The sequence below is a fragment of the Anabrus simplex genome, chromosome 11 (genome assembly GCF_040414725.1).
Source record: "Anabrus simplex isolate iqAnaSimp1 chromosome 11, ASM4041472v1, whole genome shotgun sequence".
Taxonomy (NCBI): domain Eukaryota; kingdom Metazoa; phylum Arthropoda; class Insecta; order Orthoptera; family Tettigoniidae; genus Anabrus; species Anabrus simplex.
Genome location: NC_090275.1, coordinates 34,580,929 through 34,606,474, shown reverse-complemented (window position 1 = coordinate 34,606,474; position 25,546 = coordinate 34,580,929). Strand labels below are relative to the sequence as shown.

The 25,546-nt window shown below is 39.1% G+C and overlaps 1 protein-coding gene across 4 annotated transcripts in view; it reads left to right on the top strand.

Moving 5' to 3' along the window:
- LOC136883072 (forkhead box protein N3) overlaps positions 1 to 25,546 on the top strand; it is a 264,776-nt gene that overhangs the window by 161,520 nt on the left and 77,710 nt on the right. For all 4 annotated transcript variants that reach the window (XM_067155231.2, XM_067155232.2, XM_067155229.2 and 1 more), the window contains exon 2: positions 17,961 to 18,087. In XM_067155231.2, the coding sequence (XP_067011332.2) occupies positions 17,965 to 18,087 (123 nt within the window). In that variant the 5' untranslated portion in view covers positions 17,961 to 17,964. The remainder of the gene's footprint in view (positions 1 to 17,960; positions 18,088 to 25,546) is intronic.

Genomic DNA, 25,546 nt, shown 5'->3' with positions numbered 1-25,546 from the left:
TCCGATGGCCCCGGATCAATTTTCAGAATGAACACCCTCGTACTGTTGATTCGCCTGGCTTTGGAATAGGGGTGTTTATGACGTCTTCACCAGTCAGTTTATCCTCATTAGGTCACCACCAAGCCTATACAGATGCCATGCACCATTATTATTATTATTATTATTATTATTATTATTATTATTATTATTATTATTATTATTATTATTATTATTATTATTAAATAAAAAATCGTTCACTGGTTAACTTCCTCGGGAGATCAGTGGTGGTGTCCGACCCTTGATCACGGGCTCGATTCCAAACATTTTCCATTTCTAGTTTAGCAGGTCTACCTATAAAAATAAAACTACATTACTCCTATAACAGCAGCCCTGTAGTGTCTTCCTACAAGGATGTAGAAGTAAACGGAAGTGAAATACCAGCACTCTTTTTTTATTATTGTTGAGAAATGCATTTATTTCTGCTTCCCCCATTCGGAGGCTGCCAAAAAGACAAAGAAGTATGAGGTGAGTAATTATATACGATGAGAAACGCATGATTGATAGCAATGGCGATCTGACAGAACGAAGGGTAGCACACCTATCCCACCCCGGTCCCCGCTCCTATCCGATATACAGCAGCAAGCCGCGTGAGGCGATTAGAGGGTAGAGGGAGTCTGCGCTGCGATGTCAGTCTCCGATGCCTTGCTCTCAGAAATACGTGCGACGTTTTTTGTCATTGGTTCCAAGTTTTGTAAATGGAACAATGTGTCAGATGCTTACATTATAATGTGCCTTAGACTTCCATCATTCTCAATTGAGGTTTGGGCTTCACCGATAGCCTTGGTAGCCCTTAGTATACGCCACTGATTTACACCAACGTTCCACTCACCCGTAGCCTGTTCAATGCCAGTCTTGACAACTCCTCTTTGAAGCGCTTTTTTTTGGGTGTATGTCCCTCAACAACACGCCGTTAGAGAAGGTCAGTGATTATATCTGGGCCAGTTGATGAATATGAAAGGTGATGTAAGACCAGAAATTTTTCGTCGTATTAAGCTAGGATGGCAGGCGTATGGAAGAAACTCAACTGTCTTCAGATCAAATATGCCAGTAAATCTGAAGAAAATAGTTTATGATCAGTGCATTCTACCTGTGCTGACTTAAGGCTGTGAGACCCGGACATTGAACGAATTTACGAAAGGAAAATTTAGGACAGCGCAGAGAGGCATGGGAAGGTCAATGCTGGGTTTTACAAGGAAATATAAGAAGAGAGCAGATGACATAAGATCAGTCACTAAAGTTAATGGCATTCTTGAGAGAGAAGCCACCTTAAAATGGCAATGGGCTGGACATATTGCTCGAAGGGAAGATGACAGATGGACGAAGCTAGGTTTAGAATGGAGTCCAAGAGATCATCAAAGGCCTAGAGGAAAACCGCCAGATAGATGGGACAGACATCAAGAGAGTAGCTGGTGCTACCACCTGGCAAAGAACTGCTCGAGACCGTTCCACCTGGAGAGTTCTGCTAAAGACTTACCTGAGTTCACGACTTAAAGAGGCCACATCATGTAATGATATAATTGGATGATGATGATGATGATAATGAGTGTATGTTCCAAGCCCCTTATTAACTACTAGATGTTGAACCTGTCATTGACGAGTTGGAATTACCTAGGCAATATGGTATTAAAACTATCTTGTTGAATTCCAGGAGTGGTAGGCGAAGAGAGAGAAGTAGCACATCTCAATTAACAATATTTAATGTGATTGTTAATACGTTTTTTATTCTTCTTTATTTTCCTAATTTTTCTTTTTCTTCCGGTTCGATGATATTAGAGCAGGCTTGGTTAACGAACAGCCCCTTGCCAGTGCGCCAGCGGTGATCTGCGGGCTTGCAATAACAACCCGTACTTCCCCGTTAAGATCTTGATTTCGTCGATTCACAGTCCATCTGGATAGGATCACTGATTCATATAGTTTTATCAGATTTGGACTAAATTCTTCCGTCCGCATGTTTAAACAATCTTTGATTAAATCTCCATCTGATGAACTTCGTAATCGTTTTGTCAATTGAAGAGAAATTCTGTTGTAGAGGCGGACGGCTGGCTCGTTGTTTATATTTACAATTTTATTTTCCTGAAAGTAAGCAGAGTGACGTAAACTTAACTTAACCTTACTTCAAATAATTCTTATATATGGAAATTTTAAATAGTCATGTTTACGAACCATCTAGCAATGTGCTAATAATGACATCGTCATAGTGCGTCTTCAGTTTATGATTAGTCATAAATCAGTCATAAACTTTGAAATATGTGAATATACTGTAATACCGGTAGCTACCTCTTGGTTGATCATTTCCTCCTTTAATCGCTTTATTAGAGCTAAACGATCTTCATCTTTATATTGGTCGTAATCCTTACTAGAGGCGGAAAACTATCGATGGTGCTATTGACAGTTATCGATAGCGACCTCTTATCTTCTGACAACGATAGTCAGTTGCTTATTTTCGATGGTCTACGATAGTTTTTTTTCCCCCTCATTGGCTTATTTTTTCGCGCTAACAGAATTTGTACAGCTGTTTGCAGTTAACTGGGCACAAGCGCGTGCAGCCCGAGAATGTCTCGGACGTGCCACTGAAGAGATTTATGAGCGATTCCGATTTGAATTTCAGAAATTACATAGCATGAAATAGTTGTGCTTTCTCCCGATATGTTGTGGATTGTGTTCAATAAATGTTCTATTTTTAGGCGTAATGATATGATTCGTTCCACTTTGTGAAAACTATCGATTACTACCGATAGTAGAGCTCATAATATCGGAAAATATCGATTGTGATTACTATCGATAGTTTGCCGCCTCTAATCCTTGCTATGATAAACGCTATAATGTAGTTTTAGATTTAATTTATTCAGTTGGTTCAAGGTTTTATGACAAGTTAAACATTTTGCCAACCCTTGAGCGCACAAAAATAAGTACAATACTTCCCATTCATCTCGAAAGGACAACGAAATCGATTCCTCCGCTTTGAACCTTCCGCAGTAACCTCCATTATCTTAATTGAGACGAACTACTAATACAACCAACAGTCATACAGTTCATGAAAACGCAGCGGACTTATGTCTTTAGAGCCCTACAACGGACTGTGACGTCATACTCCTGTGCCATGCCAATGCAGTGTGCCCGCTGCCCGTGTAGCAGCTATTAGAGCATCAAAGATGAAGGGGAGTCTCTCATTTTCCACCTCTCTTCATGTGTCCGTCATCGCGTATTATTTTATGTTTTCCCTCTCGTTTCGATGGTTATCTGTATTATCTTGCTGATCGATATTGGTTCGTGATAACGCGATTTTTCATATAAAAACAATCAGATAACAACAACCATAATCTTCATTTAATTCGTTACCATGGCGTTTAAACTATATTTCGATGTTAGCTCGATGGTAGGCGTTAATAGACTTTGCACTGTTTTAGCAAATCATTCATTATTTTTGGTGTTTCGTTGCCTACGAGATATATAAGGCCGGGAAGTGTGCGCTAGTTCTGAACATAAAAACCGTCCCCAACCAGGTTTGCACTACCGCCGCCAGATGTCTCGACATCGTGCTACAGTATAGTTTGCACTGCTGTAGTGTATTAACTTACGGTGAAAAGTGTCTTGATTACGTTTACGTATAAATTTCACTTATTTTTGGTGTTCGAATGAACTCAAATAGATTACATATACATTATGAAATATGGTATATCGTTCATCAAAGAAAGGAGAACATTGGAGTTTTCAATCGTTTCCTGCCGATCCAGTTTTAAAGAAGTGGAGAATTGCTATATCCAGACAGAGGGGCAAATTAGGTTCCCTTTGGTCGTCTGGGACGTCAGTTTATGGGCTACAGATTCATTAGATCACTTCACTGCCTCCGACTTCCGCATCAAAATACACTTAAGAATTACCGTTATGTCGGCTTTTCGAATGGAGAAACTGGAATAACATCCCTCATTAAAGAAAGGCTCCATTACGATGCCATGAATTTGACATGTGTGGAGGAAACATTGGGATCTCTTATCATAGATGAAATGGCTATCAAGCTCAGAGTACACTATAATCGTAATCTTGACCAACAACAGTTTTGGAATTACTTGATGAGACGCTCGAAGGTAAGCTAACTAATCAATTCGCGATTATTGTCTTTTCTTTCAGATGCACTATTTTTTTGTTAGTTGCTTTACGTCACTCCGACACAGGCAGTTCTTATGGCGACGATGGGACAGGAAAGGCCTGGAATGGGAAGGAAGCGGCCGTGGCCTTAATTAAGGTACAGCCCAGCATTTGGCTGGTGTGAAAATGGGAAACCACGGAAAACCATCTTCAGGGCTGCCGACAGTGGGGTTCGAACCCACTATATCCCGGATGCGAGCTCACAGTGTGCGCTCCTAACCGCACCGCCAACTCGCCCGGTGATGTACTATTTTTAATAGGCCTAAGATATCTGCAAGTTTTATATTATCTTAGAGGCTATTGATATTAAGAATGACACCATGCCTTTTCAGAGAAACCTGTCACTCTGGAGTTGTCTTCCTTGGGTATGATACGTGGTTATCTTGTTCGAGTTGCAGAAGAAAATTTCAATTGTGAATCATCTTGGGACAGATATCCTCGGCCACAACTGACAGTCTGCTAATGTGCTTCATTAGGATGAAAGATCGTGAAGCATTACGCTACCCCTCAAGAAAATTTGTTTACTTGCTACAAAATACGTTGAATTTTACGCGCCACTCCCTACGTTATGTGGGCAATACGAATTCAGTTTTAAAAAACCTTAACTTTTTTGTTGTTCCAAAGTTCATTGAGAAATTCAAATGTGACCCGTGTGATCAGAGAGCATTGGGCGTAACTCTCATTACAAAACTTTTGAAACCAGTACTCGACAATGAAGCTCACAAAATTACAGATACTCTTGACTTGGAAAAGCACTTCAGGACAAAGCATTTAAGTTGGAAGATCTTAAAAATGTGAGTGATACGAGCAGCGATCATGGTGTCATTTTAATGTATAGCTTTTATTATTTATTGCACTTGGCTTAGCCTAAAATAATTCCAAATATCACTTAAATGTGCTTTACTTTACATCTAATCACTCTAATTCACATTTAGATGGTCCTAACTTCATTATTTTTAGTTTTTTTTTACGTCTTTAAAAACCAACATGTACTATTAATTGAATGTATTTCGCGCGAGCAATATAGCACAATGTCGAGACCTCTAGCGGACGTTCGTAAAACTACTTGCGACCCGCATTTTTATCGGTCCACTTCCCGGCCTTGTATGTCTCGTAGGCAACGGGTGTTCTCAATCTCATATAGAATCAGAGTCAGGTTGACTTGGAGGGATACAGAAGATACATGGAATACGCAGGGGCCATAAATCATGAGGTTACATTATTAATAAAGGAAGTTCTATGTTTTGAAAATTGTATGTAGCATTATATTGGACTAGGTGCTGCGTATCCGTCATTGACCGATTCGCTAATTCGTGAATGTCTCTCTGTGTGGTAAAAATGTATGAGACATAAATGATCGGAAGTACTGGTATGAAGTGGAGCGAATGTTTCCGGAGATATTTGGAGGTTTGTGAATAATGTAATCGCGATTATCTCCGTTATTATTATTATTATTATTATTATTATTATTATTATTATTATTATTATTATTCATAATGTAAAAGCGCATAAAACATCAAAAGATAGCTAATTATATCTTACACATCTTTTATAAAGTGCAGTTTTTTCGATACAGCTAGTATTTATGGAGACATTTGACATATCTTGTTTGGTCCCTTTAATATGACTACGCTACTGTATACTAATCAAGTAGTATATGGCTTAGTGCACTGTCTGGATATTTCAAGAAATTCTGTTTAGCCATTTTCCCGAAGTGTTTACACAAGTATGCAAACAGAATGTCAGATGCAAATATGCCAGATTTCCTATGGGAAAATCAAGTGATCATAAATGTATCTTATACAGGGTGGGAAAAATAAAACTGGCCAGGAAAATATTTAAAGACTGACGCGGAATTGCCCATCACAGAAAATACTGGAATACGTGATTTTGATGCACCAATAGGTTGCTGTCACATGTCTGCGCATGCGCATCTCACGATTACGTTGCTGTGTCATTACGTCTTAGAGGAGCAGACGTGTTTAGTGACCAATTGAATGCAACGCAAAATGGTGCTCGCGATAAAACATCGGTTGTTCATTGTCGAGTGTTATACGAAGCACGATTCGTGAAAAATCTGTGCGAAACTGTCTGCGAAAGAGTTAAAGACTGGAAGTGTTTTGGTAAAACCTTCAGCAAAGTCTGCATTGCAAAACTTCGTGGCAAAATGGCGTGAAACCGACTGTAGCGAATAAAAACCGTAACTGTCCGAAAAGAGTTTGAACACCAGAAAACATTGCTCGAGTGAAGGAAAGCCTGGAACGAAGTCCGACGAAATCTCAACGCCGTTTATCTGTGCAACTGGGAATTAAGAGATTGTCATGTCGAAACATTATCAAAAAGGACCTGTGTCTGGATCATTACAAATTCACTGTTACGCATGCGTTAAAGCGTCCAGACGAATTTTCGCGTGTTGAGTTCTGCCGGTGGTTTCTGAACGAAGTGGAGTCGGGACTATTTAGGTCCTCTGTTTTTCGTTTATTCATATGAGGCCATTTCCAGCATCTTCTGTGATGTTGATTAAGAAGGGTCAGTCCTATTGTAAATATTTTACGGGACAGTTTTATTTTGCTCGCCCGGTATGTCTCTCGGCCAAGGCCGACCATCAACAGTTGCTAATTTAGATGACCGTCAGCCATAAGGCATAGCATGCACGGTTGCTAGGTAACATGGCATAGCCATCCATCCATACTTACCACAGTCTACACGGTTGCTAAGTTACACTTCGGTCACACATTTTATTACTTGAGGCATGCATTTGAAATGTATGACAATATTGTAATTCTTTCGTGTTAGGGTTTAAGAGTGGGGCTCTTTCTCTAGGAGAAAAGGTGTCGGACTCACTATGTATAGGTGCTATTACAGCAACTTCCACAATTTTAACATACACTCATATATTTTGAAAGTAATCATCCACTCTTTTTTTTCGCAAAAGCTACCTTTTACGTTCTGGCCAGTCATTATCAGAATCCGTTTTGTAGTAGAGCGGATATAGAACCGATAGTCTGACATTGGAGACAATCGGAAAGTGAAAACTTCTTCCTGTTTCCGGCTGCGTTACCAACCTATGCTAGCTAGTTGCTTTACGTCGCGCCGACATAGACGTCTTATAGCGACGATGGGACAGAGAAAGGCAGGGAGTGGGAAGGAAGCGGCCGTGGCCTTAATTAAGGTACAGCCCCAGCATTTGCCTGGTGTGAAAATGGGAAACCACGGAAAACCATTTTCAGGGCTGCCGACAGTGGGGTTCGAACCTACTATCTCCCGAATGCTGGATACTGGCCGCACTTAAACGACTGCAGCTATCGAGCTCGGTACCAACCTATGAAGCCTATAAAACATGAAAGCATGGTAACAACATGAGAGAATCAAAACTGAAAATTAAATTCTTCAACACAATGCCATCTGCTAAAATACGAGTATAATAAACTTCTCTGTCAATGAATAGCAGTTCTTTTTAAAATAAACTTGGCGAAAGAAGGTGCCGGTATTGCCTACCGTTGCGTACCGGTAGAAAAAACTCTGCTTAAGAGTATACCAAAAAAAAAATGGTAGATTTCACGATGGAACTTTGAAGTTTTAAAAACGACTACCGGTAACGCATAAACATATTTCAAAAAATTATATAGTTTTAATAATAATTCTCATCTGCTGTTGAAAATTAAATCAGTGAGCCGGGCTGTGGGGCTCAGACGGTTGAGGCGCTGGCCTTCTGACCGTAACTTGGCAGGTTCGATCCTGGTCAATCCGGTGGTATTTGAAGGTACTCAAATACGTCAGCTTCGTGTCGGTGGATTGATGGGCACGTGAAAGAACTGCGGGACAAAATTCCGGCACCTCGGCGTCTCCGAAAACCGTCAAAAATAATTGGCGGGACGTAAAGCCAATACCATTATTGTTACTATGATGGCCCAATACCATGCCATACTCGTAAGCCCTGGCACGAAATAATATATACATAAATAACATTACACTGATTGTTAGTTGAGATATTGTGTTCTGTCTTTTCTGCTGTCACACATCTTCTAGATGCCTTTACTGCTTCAATTAAAGTAACTAATCCGTAAATGATGGATACGCTACGCCCAATTAAATATAGTTATATATACAACTACCAAAATATTGAATATTCTCTATTAATACTGTAACCTCACGATTTGTGGTTGCTCTTCAGTCAAGTTTACTCTTAGATTGAGAGTACCAAAAAACAACGAACGCATGATTGCTGGAATTGGCTTACCGAGAACAGATAGCAGCTGTAATCGACAAAAGTAGGCTGTGCCTGCAGATTGTTATGGCAACATATGATGGCGATATTGAACCGTCATAGAAACTTCTGTTGCAGCAAAATCTTCTCTCTATATGAAAATGGGATGCCTTTCTACCTGTTGAAACATCACGCCTAAATCTCTGGGCGGAATTTCATGAATTTTGCACAAACCTTCTCAGAGAGAACTGTTGCATAATTATGTTTTCAAACTACCTGAAAATGTAGTATTTGCGAAATTATTTTCAAACAATCGGATACTATTTTAAAGTGGGATGGTGTCTATTTTTTGCTCAATCACGCCAAATCTGCATGGCTATTTGAGATGTAATTTAGTATGGATATATCTCAGATATTGAATTAAAAACAGACCTATTCTGATTTCTCAGTTATTAAACTTTTCTAATACGTAGGTATTTACTGAACTTGCGCTTGTTGTATCCGTTAAAAAAAGAGTGGGCAAATGGTTAAATCCATCACAAGAAAAAAAAAAAAAAGCAAAAAAAGCGTACTTAAAATTCAGTTTTCTAAAGTGTGCTTGCCCGTCGAGTTCTGTGCGGGCTGAGTGGAGTGAGGCCTTTAAAAACGAATCCAGTTAGTTGAAAACTGAGTTCGTCCCCAGGGATTTAGATGTAATAAGTTACACGCTAACGATGGGTAGTCCTACAGTTTGGTCCGTCAGTCAACGTGGGGTTCGTTGTGCTAGTTACGCTATGAAACTAGAGCCGCTATTGACCGTACTAACCAAGAAATCGGTAAATGTCCGAACTTCCTGTTTCGAACGGCATCTTTTAATTTTTGTATTCATTTTATGTAGTAGAACACGCCTTGACGAAGACAGTATGACTTGCTCGCGCACTTAACATCTAATTGTTATCCTGTTGACTCCGACTGTTGCAAATCAGATAATCAGTAACAGTTGCGTACGTTCAGTTTTCACTCTACTTGGACGTTTATTTCGAGCATCGTCATTATCCGAAGTAAGTAAACTTATTCTGTTTGAAAAAAATTAAAGTAAAAACGCTACTGATTTCTTTGATTCATTCAAAGGAAACAGTAATGTTTTCAGAGAGGCACTATGCTTATCTTCTTGTACAGATGATTGGTAAGAAGAATCGTAGTACCTCTCAATAATCAGTGTGCTAAGCCAAACGTGAAAATATGTTGTTGGCCGAATGTTGTTTTATCTGGTTATCGTATTTTTTCTCCAGTTTCTTACTTCTGCATCGGTGATTTCATTTCCTCAGTTTCTGATTTCGGAGAAAAATGTACTTGTTTTGGCTTCCTGAATGATATTGACTCTACATAAAACTGTTAAGAACTGGGTTAAATCAGGGAAGCTCGATCTATACAGCGATAAGGAGAAAATAAAGGTGAGCAAGGTGAACTCATTCGAATTTCGTGCTTTCTTTAGCCATTTGTTTATAGGTACGGTTGTCCCGGTTCTAATTAATATATCATGATGCGTTTTATCCGTTGAACTACATCATACCGCATGCTTCTCTGCCCTCATTGCATTCTGAACTTACTGGTCAGACATCGATCTTTCCACCTGTATGCCTCAGATGGTTTACCTTGTCTGATGGCTTCGAGAGTTTGATTTTTGAGAATTTCTTTCCTCTTAATTGTGCATGTTATCGGTTTTCCATGTCCATTCAGGCCTTGGAGAGTTGTCTTACCGTTTGTGTCAAGAGTCGTCGGGGGTGGAGATGTTTCTTCACGAGAGCAAAGTACCCTCCCTTAAGCACGACTCGGTCATTTTAAACGGTAGTGGGATACGATGTAGGCTACCTTGATAGAAATACTTTTGTATTAGCAACTTGAATCTTAATTTCTATTATACAGCATGCTGTGCATTGAATAAACATATCTGCGAAAGTTAGTACCCCCTGAGCTTTCTACGTGAGACTTTTCAGACTTAAAATGTCTCACTTCCCACTATTCAAGTTATGTTTCTCAGACATTATTTATGATAAAATAGGACACAAAGAGAAAAGGCAGAAAATAAAAATGTACTTTCTGCAATGATGACATACTTTGGTATTGTAGCGGAGTTCAACAAAGTAACGTACGCCTGTTGTAGTGTCAGAAACTAATTTATTTTGGAAGCAAGGCTATTGCTTTATAGGTCACGGTAACCCATGGAGAAATAGAAGGTAGGGATATTGATTATTGTTTTAAGACGGAGTACTAATGGGCAACCAACCCAACCTCTCTTAGCACTAGGAAAAACAACAGGAGATCCTTCGAAGAAAGGGGGTCCACGAAGGGTGACGCCGCTTCGTTCGGTATATACAGTATGTAAACACTTTCCAGACCTAACCAAACGGTCGTGTCGCTCGCCGGACCTAACCACATCAGCCCATTGGTCTTCTTGTCGCTGTCACCTTTTGTCAATTTGTAAGTTGGTTCAGGTCAATCTGCGAGTCTTCTGCGCGGGAGTCGTACTCTCCGCAGGGCTAAAAATAATGTGATTAGATATTCATTAACTCAAGTCTTTTCTACCGTCGAACATGGATTGCGCTGCTGAGCTGTGTCGATTAATGCGCTGACATTGGCAAACCTGTTTGTGACTTCACCCGAGCCGCGCCGTGTTGGATCTCTAACCTATTATTTCGCGGTTCTGGCAAGAAAGCTTTACTCGCAAACTTAATGCCATTGGGATCGAACAAGAACAACAGTTGACCAGGGGAGGCCAGATCCCAGATCGGAAAGTTGAAAGTGAAGTGGAAGCAAGTCAGACTCAACTAGTGGTCCCGTGTCAGCAGCCCACGCTCCTTTCAGTCGCTTCTTACCGTAGGCTTGGGATACCGTGAATATATTCTACCGCTCCCTCCCACGAAGGGAAAAAATGGAAACTATTCACGACCACGGCATTAAGTCGAATATAATGGGAAACCACGGAAAACCTACTTCAGGGCTGCCGACAGTAAGGTTCGAATTCACTTTCTGCCGAATGCAAGCTCACATCTGTGCGGCCCTAACCGCAGGCCAGCTTGTTGCTCTGTGCTCAGGGGTTTAATAACCCGCCTGGTGGTCATGGTCGTATTTAGCCGGTTCGAGTCCGGTTGGGGGGAAAAATACCGTCAAAATGTTGGCCGGCAGGATATGAAAGGTGGTGGTAGACCCATACAATTTCTAATGACTAGATTGCGTGCCGAAAACCTGGATTCGGTTTCAGACCTCTCCGCAGTAGGCTATTCATATAGAGTGAGGGGCATAAGACGCTGTGGATGGTGGTTCGTCCGTCCGACCAGTTCATTAAGTAGACCAGTTCATGTTGTTCGACAAGAGTAGGCTATGTGCCGACAACGGGTTTCATCCTCTCCCTACCTCATTACTATCATCTCAGTTCAGAGGCTCAGGTGACTTTCTGCACCAGGCAAGCCGAATTAAAAGCCATACGATAAATAAACAAGTGATTTAATGCTGGTGACAGTCTTGGAAATATACATTTGAATTCTTTTTCGTCACGTCCCAAAATATCCCTATTATAGTGTAATATTTTCCCTGCATACCGTTCCCGGGATTAGTAGAGATAGGCCACTGGGAATGGTGTGATGTCATTCACTATCGGGATGTGACTCACGCACTTCCGTCGTCTCAGCGGCCCTACCATTATCACAGTCGTCCAGACTGGACGAACATTGACCTGCTCTTTCGCTACCTTACCTTGCAACCATTCTCATGCAGTCGTTTTTTTTGTTTTTTTTTTAAATCCGTATTTCTGGAACAATGGACGGACATTGGATGAAATGTTTCAAACATCAGTGTTCAAAACAGCTATTAGAATGTATTTTGAGAAACTCGTTAAAAAAAGGCTAATCGTGTGAAGTGCTTGAAGAACTAGACATAGCAGTCGTTTGATTTCATGGTTTGTAAAATAAAAGAATAATAATTCGAGAATGTCCTTTTGCAACTGCCTTCTGGTCTGCGTATGGACACTACGAAAGTTTTATTAGCCCTATAGTGTAGGGCCAGTCCAGGGATTTTAGTTCTATATCGAGTGCTCATGAGACAGCTGAAGAGTTGCTTGAAAGAAGAGGCAGAGGAGCTGGTCAAGAAAAGCAAGCAATAGGTTGTGGGCGTCACGCAGGCCATCTGGCTGTTCAGCAGTCGTCTTGGCAGGCCAAGACCCTAACGGGCTGTTACCTCGCGAGTTAAAAAAAAAAGTGTTTGTAAGTATTGCAAATACTATCTTGAATCTTAAATCCAGACATCAAAGTTTAAAAAGTAAAGAAAAGTCATTGGCATGCCCTAATCTATTGTCCACCGAACACAAAATCCATAATGAAATAATAATAATAATAATAATAATAATAATAATAATAATAATAATAATAATAATAATAATAATCAGCATCGCGGTCTTCGTTTCGGAGGGTCCTGGGTTTGATTCCCACCCAAGTCAGGGAATTTAGCCATGTCACGTTAATTCTTCAGGCTCGAGGACTAATTGTTTGTATTCGTCTTAATATATATCTTCTTTATTCGGTACTGGCCATTATGGACCACGTTAAACAACTATGTTAGCTTTCTTCTTTTTTTAGAATTTATTTTACGCCGCACCGACGCAGATAGGTCTTATGGCGACGAGGGGATAGGAAAGGCCTAGGAATGGGAAGGAAGTGGCCGTGGCGTTAATTAAGGTACAGCCCTAGCATTTGCCTGGTGTGAAAATTGGAAACTACGGAAAACCATCTTCAGCGCTGGCGGCAGTGGAGTTCGAACCCACTATCTCCCGGATGGGAGCTCACAGCTGCGCGCCCCTAACAGCACGGCCAACTCGCCCGGTGCTTTCTTCTTCCTCCACCACTCCTTCATTCTTTCACTTGCTAGTCTTTTCCTCTCTTCATTCCAGATGTTGTTTCTATCCGTAGACTCCTGGAAACCCTTCCACATGTCGAGTTGTTCTCTACATCTTAGCCTGTTCTGTTTTTCTGCCTCTCGAATGTTGGCTTTTTTTTTGGTATTATCTCTAGTATCTAGGTTCATTTTTTCTTTGGGTTGTTGTTGCTGTTGTTGAAGTGGTTAGTCTATTGTCATTCATTTTTACTAGTGTCCGTAAAAGTCTCCTTTTTTCATTGTACCTATCCGTTATTCTCTCAGGTCTCTTTAAATAGTTCATTACTTCTCTGCAATCTTTCTTACGTGCACATAAGATTTTCTCAATATTTTTTAAACATTTCTTTCCGATATAAAGTTCATTATTCCTATCCAACGTCAAGCATTCTGCTGCGTATAGGCACTCAGATTTGGCCACCATGTTGTAGTGTTTGATTTTTGCATTGATGTATAGAGATTTCTCTGGTCAGTTGGTATGTCAATTCCATTTTTTTTTTTTTTTTTGGTTCTCATTTTGTTTGCTTCTTTATCGTATCCATTTAGCTGTATGATCTCTCCCAGATACTAAAATTTGTCCGCTCTTCTAATTTTCCCATAATGTCTGTTGTATGGCTAGATGTGCTTTTGCAGTTTATGAATTTTGCCTTTTTGAAGGAGACAATCAATCCTGTTTTCTCAACAGTCTCTTTCAGTGTGTTTATCTGTGAAATCATTTATTTAATGAGCACAATGCGCAAATAATTAGTATACATTAATCTTCGTTACAAAATTTCACCAGTGATTCCGATCGCTGTTTACAACTTAAAACATGGTACCTTGTACAGTGTGCAACCACATCTTGTACATATAGAGTTCAAACCGGGTTCATGATAATGCTTTATATTACATAGTTTATAATGGAACCCATAAACGGAGAACCTTGTCAGCAAGTGCCGCAGTTCATATCCACCTTGACCCACTCGCGATTTAGCATGGCATCGGTAGAGTAGAAATCTTCCCAGATGTCAGCTTTCTTCGATCGTAGGTCTCGAAGCGGATGTACATAGGGTGTTGCTGGAAGTAACAACTGTAACCTTAGCTCCTCCACGTAAAATCTCTCTCTCTGTATAGCACATACACGAGCCGGGAAGGAGAATATTTGGAGAGGCACAGAGCCCGTTTCAAGTAAATTGCCTTCAACTTCTCGATTTTTTTTTTCCAAGCTGTTTCCCAAATGTTTTCCAAGCCATATGTTGCTATAGGGCTGATTTTTAGTTGAAAGAGTTTTATGGCTGTTTCTAAAGACAAGTTTCCTAGATGTTTAATGTCAGATATTGCTTTTTTAGATGCATTTAGACGGTCCATGAGATGGAGGGTAAAAACATTACCTTGGGTTTGAAATATTGCACCCAAGTATTTAAAATGTTTTACGGACTTAAGTTCTTGGTCTTCAAAAAAGAGGGTTCCATGAGGCTCCCCTCTACTAAACGTTATGGAAACTTTTTTTTGTACATAAAGTTTGAACTCATTTTTATTTACCCAACTTACTATTTGGTTGAATGAGTCCTGTAGTTCCTTCTCTGACGATGATGATAAGACCATATCATCAGCGTACATTAATAGTTTGACGCTTTCCTGGTTTACCAAATCTACTATGTCTGCAGTCGCAATGATGAATAGTAGTGGACTTCATGGGTCTCCCAGTAATACCCTGGTTGTTTGTACCAAAATATTAGATTTATACATCCTCATTTCCATACAACACAGCACACGATCAACCACCAGAGAAACATGCCATCTTCCACATACTGTAACGTCAGGAAAGGCATCTATCCGAAAACAGGAACAAGTCCACATGCGTGACACAGTTCGCCCCCGCGACCCCATCTATGTGTAGGAAAAAGCAATAGTTTAACGTCCCTGCACGTGACTGAAAAAGAATTCTTTAACGTGCTGCTGACGAGGGCTTGTGCTCTTTAAGTTCTTTATCAACTAAACTGCACTGGGATTAGATCTGTAAACCTCGAGTATAAGAGACGAGCGCCTTACAAACTATGGCGTGTTCTATCTATATAAGATATTGTTTCCGAAGAAATTAAGTTAATACACATTGAAGGAATTATTGTTATAATCCAAAACCTGTCTCCAGGTAAATCGTGTGATTAATGAATTCAGTACAGGAAACTAAATTCTAGTCACAATAGGATACTGAGCCTCTGTTTTGCTCTGTGCTGTATTTCAGGAGGCTAATTTCATGCAGGTACCAATTTTGTTACGACGCATCACTGACCGCTAGACTAGGGATAGAGCTCACGGAACGGAGTTCAGTACATATTTCTGTACAGTTCTTCAGTACATGAATGGAATTTTAACGCCAGGCAGAGATTGTACACACCAAGCGAGTTACGGGCGGGCAGCTGTGAGCTTGCATTCGGGAGATTGTGGGTTCTAACCCCACTGTCGGAAGCCAGGCAAATGTTGGGGTTGTACCTTAATTAAGGCCATGGTCGCTTCCTTTCCAGTCTTAGCCTTTTCCTATTCCATCATTGCCATACGACCTATCTGTGCCGGTGCGACGAAAAAAAAAGATTTATTCACTACCTGGAGTCCGTGAGGTGTTCGCACTGAATATCGTGTGTTCAGTAATGCCTGTCGAATCCACCGTCATTGCCCAGGGCAGAGTTCCCCCAACCGTATTATTATTATTATTATTATTATTATTATTATTATTATTATTATTATTATTATTATTATTATTTTACACCTCTGTACCCCATTTAAACGGATTTGTATGCATTGTGTCCCTTGTTTTTAAAACATACGTTTTTAAAATACTAATGCTTTTATTCAGTGCCTATCTTATTGTAAACTAGTAGCAATTAGGTAGCGAGGTGGAAAAGAAAATTACAACTTTAAAGGTACAAATCACAAATTTAATTTTGCAATGTCCATAATACAGAAATAAGCATAGCTTCATATAATATTTTGAATGCTTATCGATTATTTAAGACACACTTCATGTAATAATAATGTTCATTTTTGGTATCTGAAAAGTCTGTAGTAATTATTACACACTTCATTAGGCAGTGGATATCGCCGCATTTAATCTTTATGCCATTTTCCGCGTTTTCCTGAAGGGCCCGGTTGAGAAACGCTGGGCTAGAATTACCACATGATCAAGAGAAGAAGAGGATACTTTCTGATGACTAAATTAAAAATGGCATGTGACCTCCAGAGAGGCCCGATGCAGGTCGTTCGAGTTGACGCCCTACAGGCGACCTGTGCTTTTGTGACCATTTAGCCACGAAACCGGACGTTGACTCAAATAAGTGATACGAGCGAAATTCGACATAAAATTCACAGTTTGCATCATCATTTTGCTTTTCTAAAAATTGTACAATTTTAAAAGAATTGGAGAGTGTTGCTGGAATGAATTATAACAGGGAAAACCAGAGTACCCGGAGAAAAACATGTCCCGCCTCCACTTTGTCCAGCACAAATCTCACATGGAGTGACCGGGATTCGAACCACGGAATCCAGCTGTGAGAGGCCGGCGCGCTGCCGCCTGAGCCACGGAGGCGGGATTCCCGGCCAGGTCAGGGATTTTTACGTGGATATGAGGTCCACTCAGCCTACAGAATTGCAATTGAGGAGCTATGTGATGGTGGGATAGCGAGCTCGGTCTAAAACGCCAAGAATTAACGGCCGAGAGGATTCTTTGTGCGCTGAGCTGAGTGGCTGGCCTTCTGACCCCACTTTGGCAGGTTCGATCTTGGCTCCGTCCGGTAGTATTTGAAGGTGCTCAAATACGTCAGCCCGTATTGGTAGATTTGCTGGCACATTAAAAAAAACTCATGCAGGACAAAATTCCGGCACCTCGGCGTCTCCGAAAACCGTAAAAGTAGTAAGTGGGACATAAAACCAATAACATAATTTATTAAAAATCATTGGACACAAAATCAGTTCCGTGTGTTTAGTTCATTTAATTATTATACGAGTAGATTTTAATGATTCAGTGAATGCTAAAATCAACATTTTTCAAAAGTTTACTTAAGTGAATAAGTGATTGTGTTCAGAAGAGAAGAATAGAGCTATTAGACTTTTACTGAATCTAGTATTTCGTATCGTGGCAAACAGTCGTGTTGTATCTACTGTGCTCTGTATTTTTTTATTAAATAATTTGTAATTCTGTAGATTACCATAATCAAACTGTATGAGCCTAATATTTATAGAAATAAGTCAAATATGGTGAAGTACCTTAAATGTAAGTATAGTACTATAAATTGCTGGATAGGCCCTTTCTTTAATATTGTCAGTTTAAGTGACCTTTTCGTTATCCAAGCAGTTCCAGAACAGGCTGGTTAAGAGGGCATCCACTGCAGTCAGAATGGTTCGTGTGCAGTGTCCAATGCAGAAAGACACTGGTTGAGTTTTATGATTGTTCATAAAATATTTTATACTGTTTAGCAGAACCCCTTACATGGTGTCACGGAACCCTGGTTGGGACTTGCTAGTTTAGAGGAATACAATAAACATTTACTCAAAATTAATTGATCTTCTTATCCTAAGAGGTAAATTAAATACACTTGAAAGAAATATATGAGAAGTTGATTTACTGATTTTGTCTCTTGCATGTAAACACATGTCTTGGATTCACTAATTGAGTCCCATTGATATGTTTCAGGTGAATGATGGCTCCCGAGCGGCCGGGCCCGGAGAACGAACCTGGTGTGGCTATGGTGCAGCGCAGTGCTGTAACGATACCAGTCATACCAGTGTTCTCGCTGCCCAGTTCCCTGATGCAGCTCAAAGTGAGTTCAGTTCTGTTTCAAAATTATGTAAATGGTATGAAAAGGATGTTGGTCGTAGATCTTACTTGAAGACCCTAAAGCCATAAATGAGTCATATTATGGAGTGTCGGAGGCTGAGGGGGAGAGAAACTGCTGCTGTTGAGGATCAAATCTTTGTCTTTTTAGCCAGGAGGCAATTTCTGTAACTGCTACTACATTAAAGTTCAAAACAAATCAAATTACTACTGATCTGCATTTAGGGCAGTCTTCCAGGTGGCAGATTCCCTGTCTGTTGTTATCTGAGCCTTTTCTTAAATTATTGCAAAGAAATTGGAAATTTATTGAACATTACCCTTGGTAAGTTATTCCAAACCCTAACTCCCCTTCGTATAAATGAATATTTGCCCCAATTTGTCCTCTTCAATTCCAATTTTATCTTCATATTGTGATCTTTCCTACTTTTAAAGACACCACTCAAACTTATTCGTCTGCTAATGTCATACCACGTCATCTCTCCACTGACGGCTCGGAACATACCACTTATGATATAGATGTTGATTCACATAGGGAACCTGAAATATTTGTCCCAAATGAGTAAATTTTTAATACCAATATAAATGGTCCGTTATTCGAGCTAGAAAATTTATGTCCAATAACGGACTATTTATATTGGTATTACGTACCACTTAGTCGAGCAGCTCGTCTCCTTTCTCCCAAGTCTTTCCAGCCCAAACTTTGCAACATTTTTGTGATGTTACTATTTGTCAGAAATCACCCAGAACAAATCAAGCTGCTTTTCTTTGGATTTTTTCCAGTTCTTGAATCAAGTAAGTAAGTTAAGTAATTCAGTAAGTTCTATTTAGAAAGTTTTTGGTAGTTAGAAACTAATTTGAACACTAAGCATGTTGGCCATGTGGTTTCGGTCACGTAGCTGTGAGTTTGTATTCGGGAGATGGTAGGTTCGAACCCCACTGTCGGCAGCTCTGAAGAGAGTTTTCTCTTATTTCCCATTTTCAAACCAGGTAAATGCTGGGGCTGTACCTTAATTAAGGCCTTAGTCACATTTTTTCCCATTCCAAGTCCTTTCCTATCCCTGTCTCAGTTGTGTAATGTAAAAAAAGAAAAAAAAAGATAATTTGAATGATGTTTACTTCTCTTCTTACTTTAACACCATGTGTGAAAACCCCAGTTTCCTGAGGAAGTTTTCCTTGTTTTAGGATAGGTAGTTCGTGTGCATAATATATTGTTATCTTCCTAATCTATGTATTAAAAGAGTTTACTAAAAGCATCTTTGGCAAATCCATTTGTCCGTTTTTCTGAACTGATTTGCTTCATTTTTGTTGTATTCTCTCTGGAATTACTTGCTGGTGAATCATGAGACATTGATACGTCTCTTCAGTTCAGCCAACTTTGAGCAAATCACTAAATGATTACTCCAATAATTGCAGGTGAAGGCTTACTCTAACCTGCAATACATTCTGTACTAAGCAGGTTGCTAAGCGACTGATACTTTCATTAATATTCCGATATATGTGATTTTCATCCTTAGTAATTTCATTGCATGCAGCCATGTTTGGTTACTACCTGTTAAGCGAGACTTCCTCTGATCAAGGGAGAATACTATTCCCTGCTAAATACTCCTTGATTTTCTAACCTTTTCCAGCTTCCAAATGTATTCAAAGATGGCAGAGCATTCCTAATAACTTTCATGTTTCTAAGAGAAAAGGTCTACATACAAACAGACCCCATCATGACATATGCTTTAGACATTTACTTGCAACACCTATCGAAGGATAACCTAGCTACAATAGAAAGAGTGATGGCCACTTATCTTAAAAAAAGTTCTCTGCGTGGTAAAACACGCTCCTTCTAGACTAACCTCTGAACTCACAAGACAACCGTTCTACATAGAATAACTCCGATTAAAAATACTATTGCCTTCTGCGACACAATACCAAGCTTTACATCAAGAACTACAGGATAAAAAAAAACAAAAACAAATATATGGATGGATTTTTACCAAATAGACGTCAGAATGGATTAATTCTGACTATGAACTGCAGCATATCATAATGTGCTTCTTATTAAATGTTCATAAAACTATTGAAAAGGCAGGCAAAACAATATGACTATGACAGGCATATCAAGACAAGTTATGTGACCTATTTATAACGAATGCTACAGGTCCTCTAGTATACTATTATTATAAGGAGAGAAAGTTTAGAGTTTGTATGTGGAGGTTAATCTCCATTTTCAGGAATTCTTTCACTATTAAAATGCTCATTTCTCTCATATTATCATAGGCAGTATATAATTCTGGTAGGCTGTTCAAAACAAAAAAAATAGAGCAAGTGGTTAAATTGTGAACTGTTAGACCTATTAACTCGTGAAGCAGCAATATTCATTCATGTATAAACCGTATTACCCCTACAGCAGTCATTAATTCTTGCAAGTTACCACAATTTTGTGTGCTAATACAGACATTGCAATATCTTCTAAACTACTCGTTCAATGTTGTTCAAATTTTGTGCAGTTCTTGTCTGCAAGTTACATGTACAATATTAGGGAAGCTTACAAAAAGGCCTCTGCTGCCTTCATCACATATGGATACATTGCCAGGATTTTAGTTCCAAGGTGAGGGCAACTGAACAAACCTCCCATTCTGTCTTCAACTGTCCTTGATTTGAGATCGCAATTTCAATCTTTTGAATGTGATTTCAACATGCCTAAACGGAAGTGTTCAGAGAGTATGAAACTAAGGCAGTTCATTCAAGAATTTGGGGAATGGATTTTTAGTAATGACTGCCATTGTACTGATGTTTGATGAAGCTGTGAAGATACTCTGGCCAGTTGATGTAAAGAGAGAAAACATTCTACTGTTTGTAACCGTTGCCACCGTGCGCACGACCAAGGCAGGGAAAGGACTTTAAACTATTTTACCCTGAAATAGTCCATGTTATACGTGTCTCGTGGTTTGCATAGAGTGGCAGAAGAGGTTTGAAGCAACTACCCCGACATAGACAGGCTAATTTCTAGCATGGGGAAAAAAAAATGTTCCTTAAAGCTCCACTTTGAGTATAGATGATGAAAGAAACAGCCCACATTTTAGGGTACTTGCTGGAGGACGTGGCTCGATGCTGCTCAGCCCAAGATAGCAGGTTCAAACTTGGCAGAGGTAATCAGATTTTCAAAGGGAGGAAAAAAAATCCATTTTACACTCCATGTCATACGATGTTGGCAAGTAAAAGATCTTTGGTAACGTAGTTAGTGTTTACCCGGAAAAAAAAAAAATCATTAAAACTCGGCCATAGACACCTAAGAGAGATTCAGTTTTCTCTGCCATCTAGTAAGCCTAGAGTAAAACGGAATGTTGAAATTGACAGGCAAGCAACTAGATGGTATCAAATAAAAAATACTTGCACGTGGTAGCTGAGGCCATATGATTATTATTTTTTATTGCAAAAATCGTGATTCCTTTGAGAGGGTAATTCATCATGTATTAACATTGTGCAAGATTTGATTTCTTCTAAGAGCTTAGTTAGAAACTTGGCATACAAAACATTGAAGTTCGGCAGAATATCAAGATCAATCACTTGTCTTGAAACTGTAGGGTTTCCACTTTCTTATGCACTGAAAATTGTAAAACAAACTTGAGGATGAAGAGGTGAAATAGCTGATACAATTAGTGCAAAATTAGAAAGGGTGCTGTTGTCCGATGTTGGTTATTCTAAGCTTCACAAAATAACCGACAGTCTTTATGGACACAAAGCAAAATTTTAGGATTCTGAACCAGAATTTCCCCTGGATGAAATATATTTATTCAAATTTGCTCCCATGACATCATGTGATATCTAGTGGAGTTTATCCAATTATGAAGACATCTTGTGTGACAGCTGAAGAGTTTTCCAGTTTGCCAACTTGAGAATACATATGATTATCCAGTTAACATTGACACCGAGCAAATGGCTGTGCGGTTTGGATCACGTAGCTATTAGCTTGCATTCACGAGATAGTAGGTTTGAACCCCGCCGTCAAGAGCCCTGAAGATGGTTTCCTGCGGTTTCCCATTTTTACACGGCAAATGCTGGGGCATTAAGGCCATGGTCGCTTCCTGTTCCTACTCTTTACTCTTTCCTATCCCATCTTCTCCATAAGACCTATCTGTGTTGGTGCAATGTAAAGTGAATTGTTAAAGATAATAAATAAATAAATAAATAAATAAATAAATAAATAAATAAATAAATTCATTGACAGTAGGAACTAATGCCAGAAATAATTTGCTGATTAGTTGCTAGCCAATTACAGTCAGTTCCCTGTATATTGTTCCTGATATACCACCACTGTCAGTTATTATCCACAATGAGCAAAGAGCAGATAATCCTGTAACATAGGAACTACCTCAATATAATGCCAGTCTGCCTACCACTCCACCATTGGTGGCACAGGTACAAAAGTGTTGTACAGTGTTAAAAGTGTACTCTTGATATATTGCAAAATTATTGGCAGGAATCTGGAAACTTTATCTTCAAATGGAAACATGGCTGTTACTAAATCCTTTAGGAATGTGAACAGGCTGGATGCCATTAACCCTCATTAGTAGCTCATTATCTTGGGAGGTATAGCTCAAGGGATTTGCTGTAACTGCTCTGGGTGACTGATAATGGAATACAATGAGAATTTCCTTATGGGTTATCACTGCCGACTGTTTCTGAGAATAGCTTTGGAACCCTGGACAAAGCAATTTGAGGATAAAGAGTTTGGCAGAAGCTCACCTTGACCTTTTATGAACTTCAGTCCTGTCTGTGTATCTCTATGTTCCATTGAAGTAATTTTTCAGACCTGAATAAATGTACTCTACTGTGCTTATGATAATTGTATAAAATTTGTATGCATCATCTGTCATGGTATTGTACAAATACAGAATACCTACAAAAATGAAATGTTGTATTTAATAGTATTCCAGAAAATCATGGTACAGTATGTCACTAAGTAGCAAAAGTCATTCAAATTAATGTTTCAAAATGTGACTTAAAATTAATGCTACCCTCGTTATTGTGCCAACTATGCTCTGAACGAAGTACTGCATTATAATGAGGTATAACTGTACTTTGTCACTGATTGTTATATTATTTGTAACTTTTTAGGGTACATAACTTGCTGTAGCTGAAGGTGAATTAGAACAAAGAACTTAAATGGTAGAAGATAGAAATAATATGTAACCAGTAGTACTTATGAGATGTTAGTTATATGTGAATTAATTAAACTGTAAGATCACATTTTTATATGCGAGTGAATTAATCTGTAAGGTCATATATTTTTTTCTTTGTGTGTCATATTATTGAATGCTTTTTAGGTAGTATTTGGTTGCATATTTTTAATATTTTTAGGTCATGAAAATCCGTTCCGTGATTTTAATGTATATAGCATGTCCTTGTGCATGTCCAAGTACTTATTAGCTCTTGCTAGCCCATCTGCTGGCCATAATCGTCAGGGCGTCAAGTCTGTATGGTCTGACAACGTGGTTAGTGGGTTCAAGTCTCGTTGGTCGAAGAAGTTTTCACCATCAGATGGTGGCTGGCAGGGTAGGAGAGGTGATGGTGTACAATTTCCAATCACTAGATTGTGTGCCAAAAGCCTGGATTCGATTCCAGACCTTCCTGCAGTGTTCATGTGGAGTGAGGGCACATGGCGCTGTTGATGGTGCTGGGACATAAATCTTTGAGCAGACCCTTTGATATTATTCGACAGGAGGAGGCTACGTGCCGACACCAGGTTTCACAATCTCCTTACATCATCATCATAATCATAATCATCAGCCCACATCCATGTGTGCAGGTCGCCTGTGGGTGTCAAATAGGAAGACCTGCCCAGGTGAGCCGAAACACGTCCTCGGAGATTTCCAGAACTAAAAGCCATACGATATATAAAGCTCTTACTTTTGGTGATGTAGAGCTATCTATTGTGACTTTGTTATTGTAAAAGAATAAACGAACATGGCTGGACATGGACCATTAAAGGTAATCGTGATTTCTTCATATTTATCGATATAAATAAAATTACAATTTTATCTGCCAGTACTGAAGATCATTAAAAAATTCAGGTAGCCTAAAAGGATTCAGTATACCCACAATACAGTAACAATAGACAATTAAATGATTATTACAATATAAAAAATATAACATACATATATGCATCTTCATTATAGACTGTTATGCCTTTTAGCATTCAGTCTGCAAGCCTCTGTGAATTTACTAACAGTCACCACAAACCTCTATTTGTAGCCAGTTCTGTGGCCTCCTTTAGTTCTATACCTCTTATCTTTAAATTATTAGAAACCAAGCCTAACCATCATCTCCCTCTACTTCTCTTTCCATAACAGAGTCCATTATTCTCCTAGGTAACCTATCCTCCTCCATTCGCCTGACATGACCCCACCACCGAAGCCGGTTTATGTGTACGGCTTCATCTCCTCATTCTGAGTACCCTCTTGCCATTGTTCACACATGTTTGTACCAGCAATCATTCTCGCTACTATTGTGTCTGTTAATTCTAACTTATGAATAAGATATCCTGAGTCCGCCCAGCTTTCACTCCCTTAAGCAAAGTTGGTCTGAAAACAGACCAATGTAATGATAGTTTCGTCCGAGTGCTGACTTCCTTCTTACAGAATACTGTTGATTGCAGCTGCGAGCTCAGAGCATTAGCTTTATCATTCAACCTTGCTTACTATACTACCATCCTTGGAGAACACATCTTAAATACTTGAAATTATCGACCTGTTCCAGCTTTGTATCTCCAATCTGACATTCAGTTCTTTTTGGATTTCTTACCTACTGACATCACTTCAGTCTTGGAAAGGCTAATGTTCATACCATACTCATTGCACCTTCATGTTCCAAGATATTAGACTGTAGGCTTTCAGCACAATCTGCCATTAAGGCCAAGTTGTCAGCATAGCCCAAACTACTTATTACATTTTCACCTAACTGAATCCCATGTGATACAAATATATTACTCTATGTTATTTGGTTAGTATACAGTAGTGCAGCATTATTAAAAAGGCTAAATAGGAAGTGTCAAATTTCTCCATTAATATTAGCTGTATCGAACCACTGTATATTATAATAATAATTGTGAAAGTTATTATTATTATTCGTAAGGTAAAAGTGCATTAAACCCAAACTATCGGAAATATTGGGCACAGCGTTGTGAATAATAATAATAATAATAATAATAATAATAATAATAATAATAATAATAATGACAATGGTGATATTCATGATTATTGTATTTTTCACAAACTTCCAAATATCTCCAGAAATATTAGTTCCATCTAAATTCTGTACATAACAAAATTTATAGAAACTACAATTTCCCTGAACAAATTTGAAAGTTTTTGTCTGTAGATTTCACTGGTTTCTATCTTTATAGTTGTAGGATGTTTTAGTATGAAAGGACCAAATATCTAAAATATTTTTTT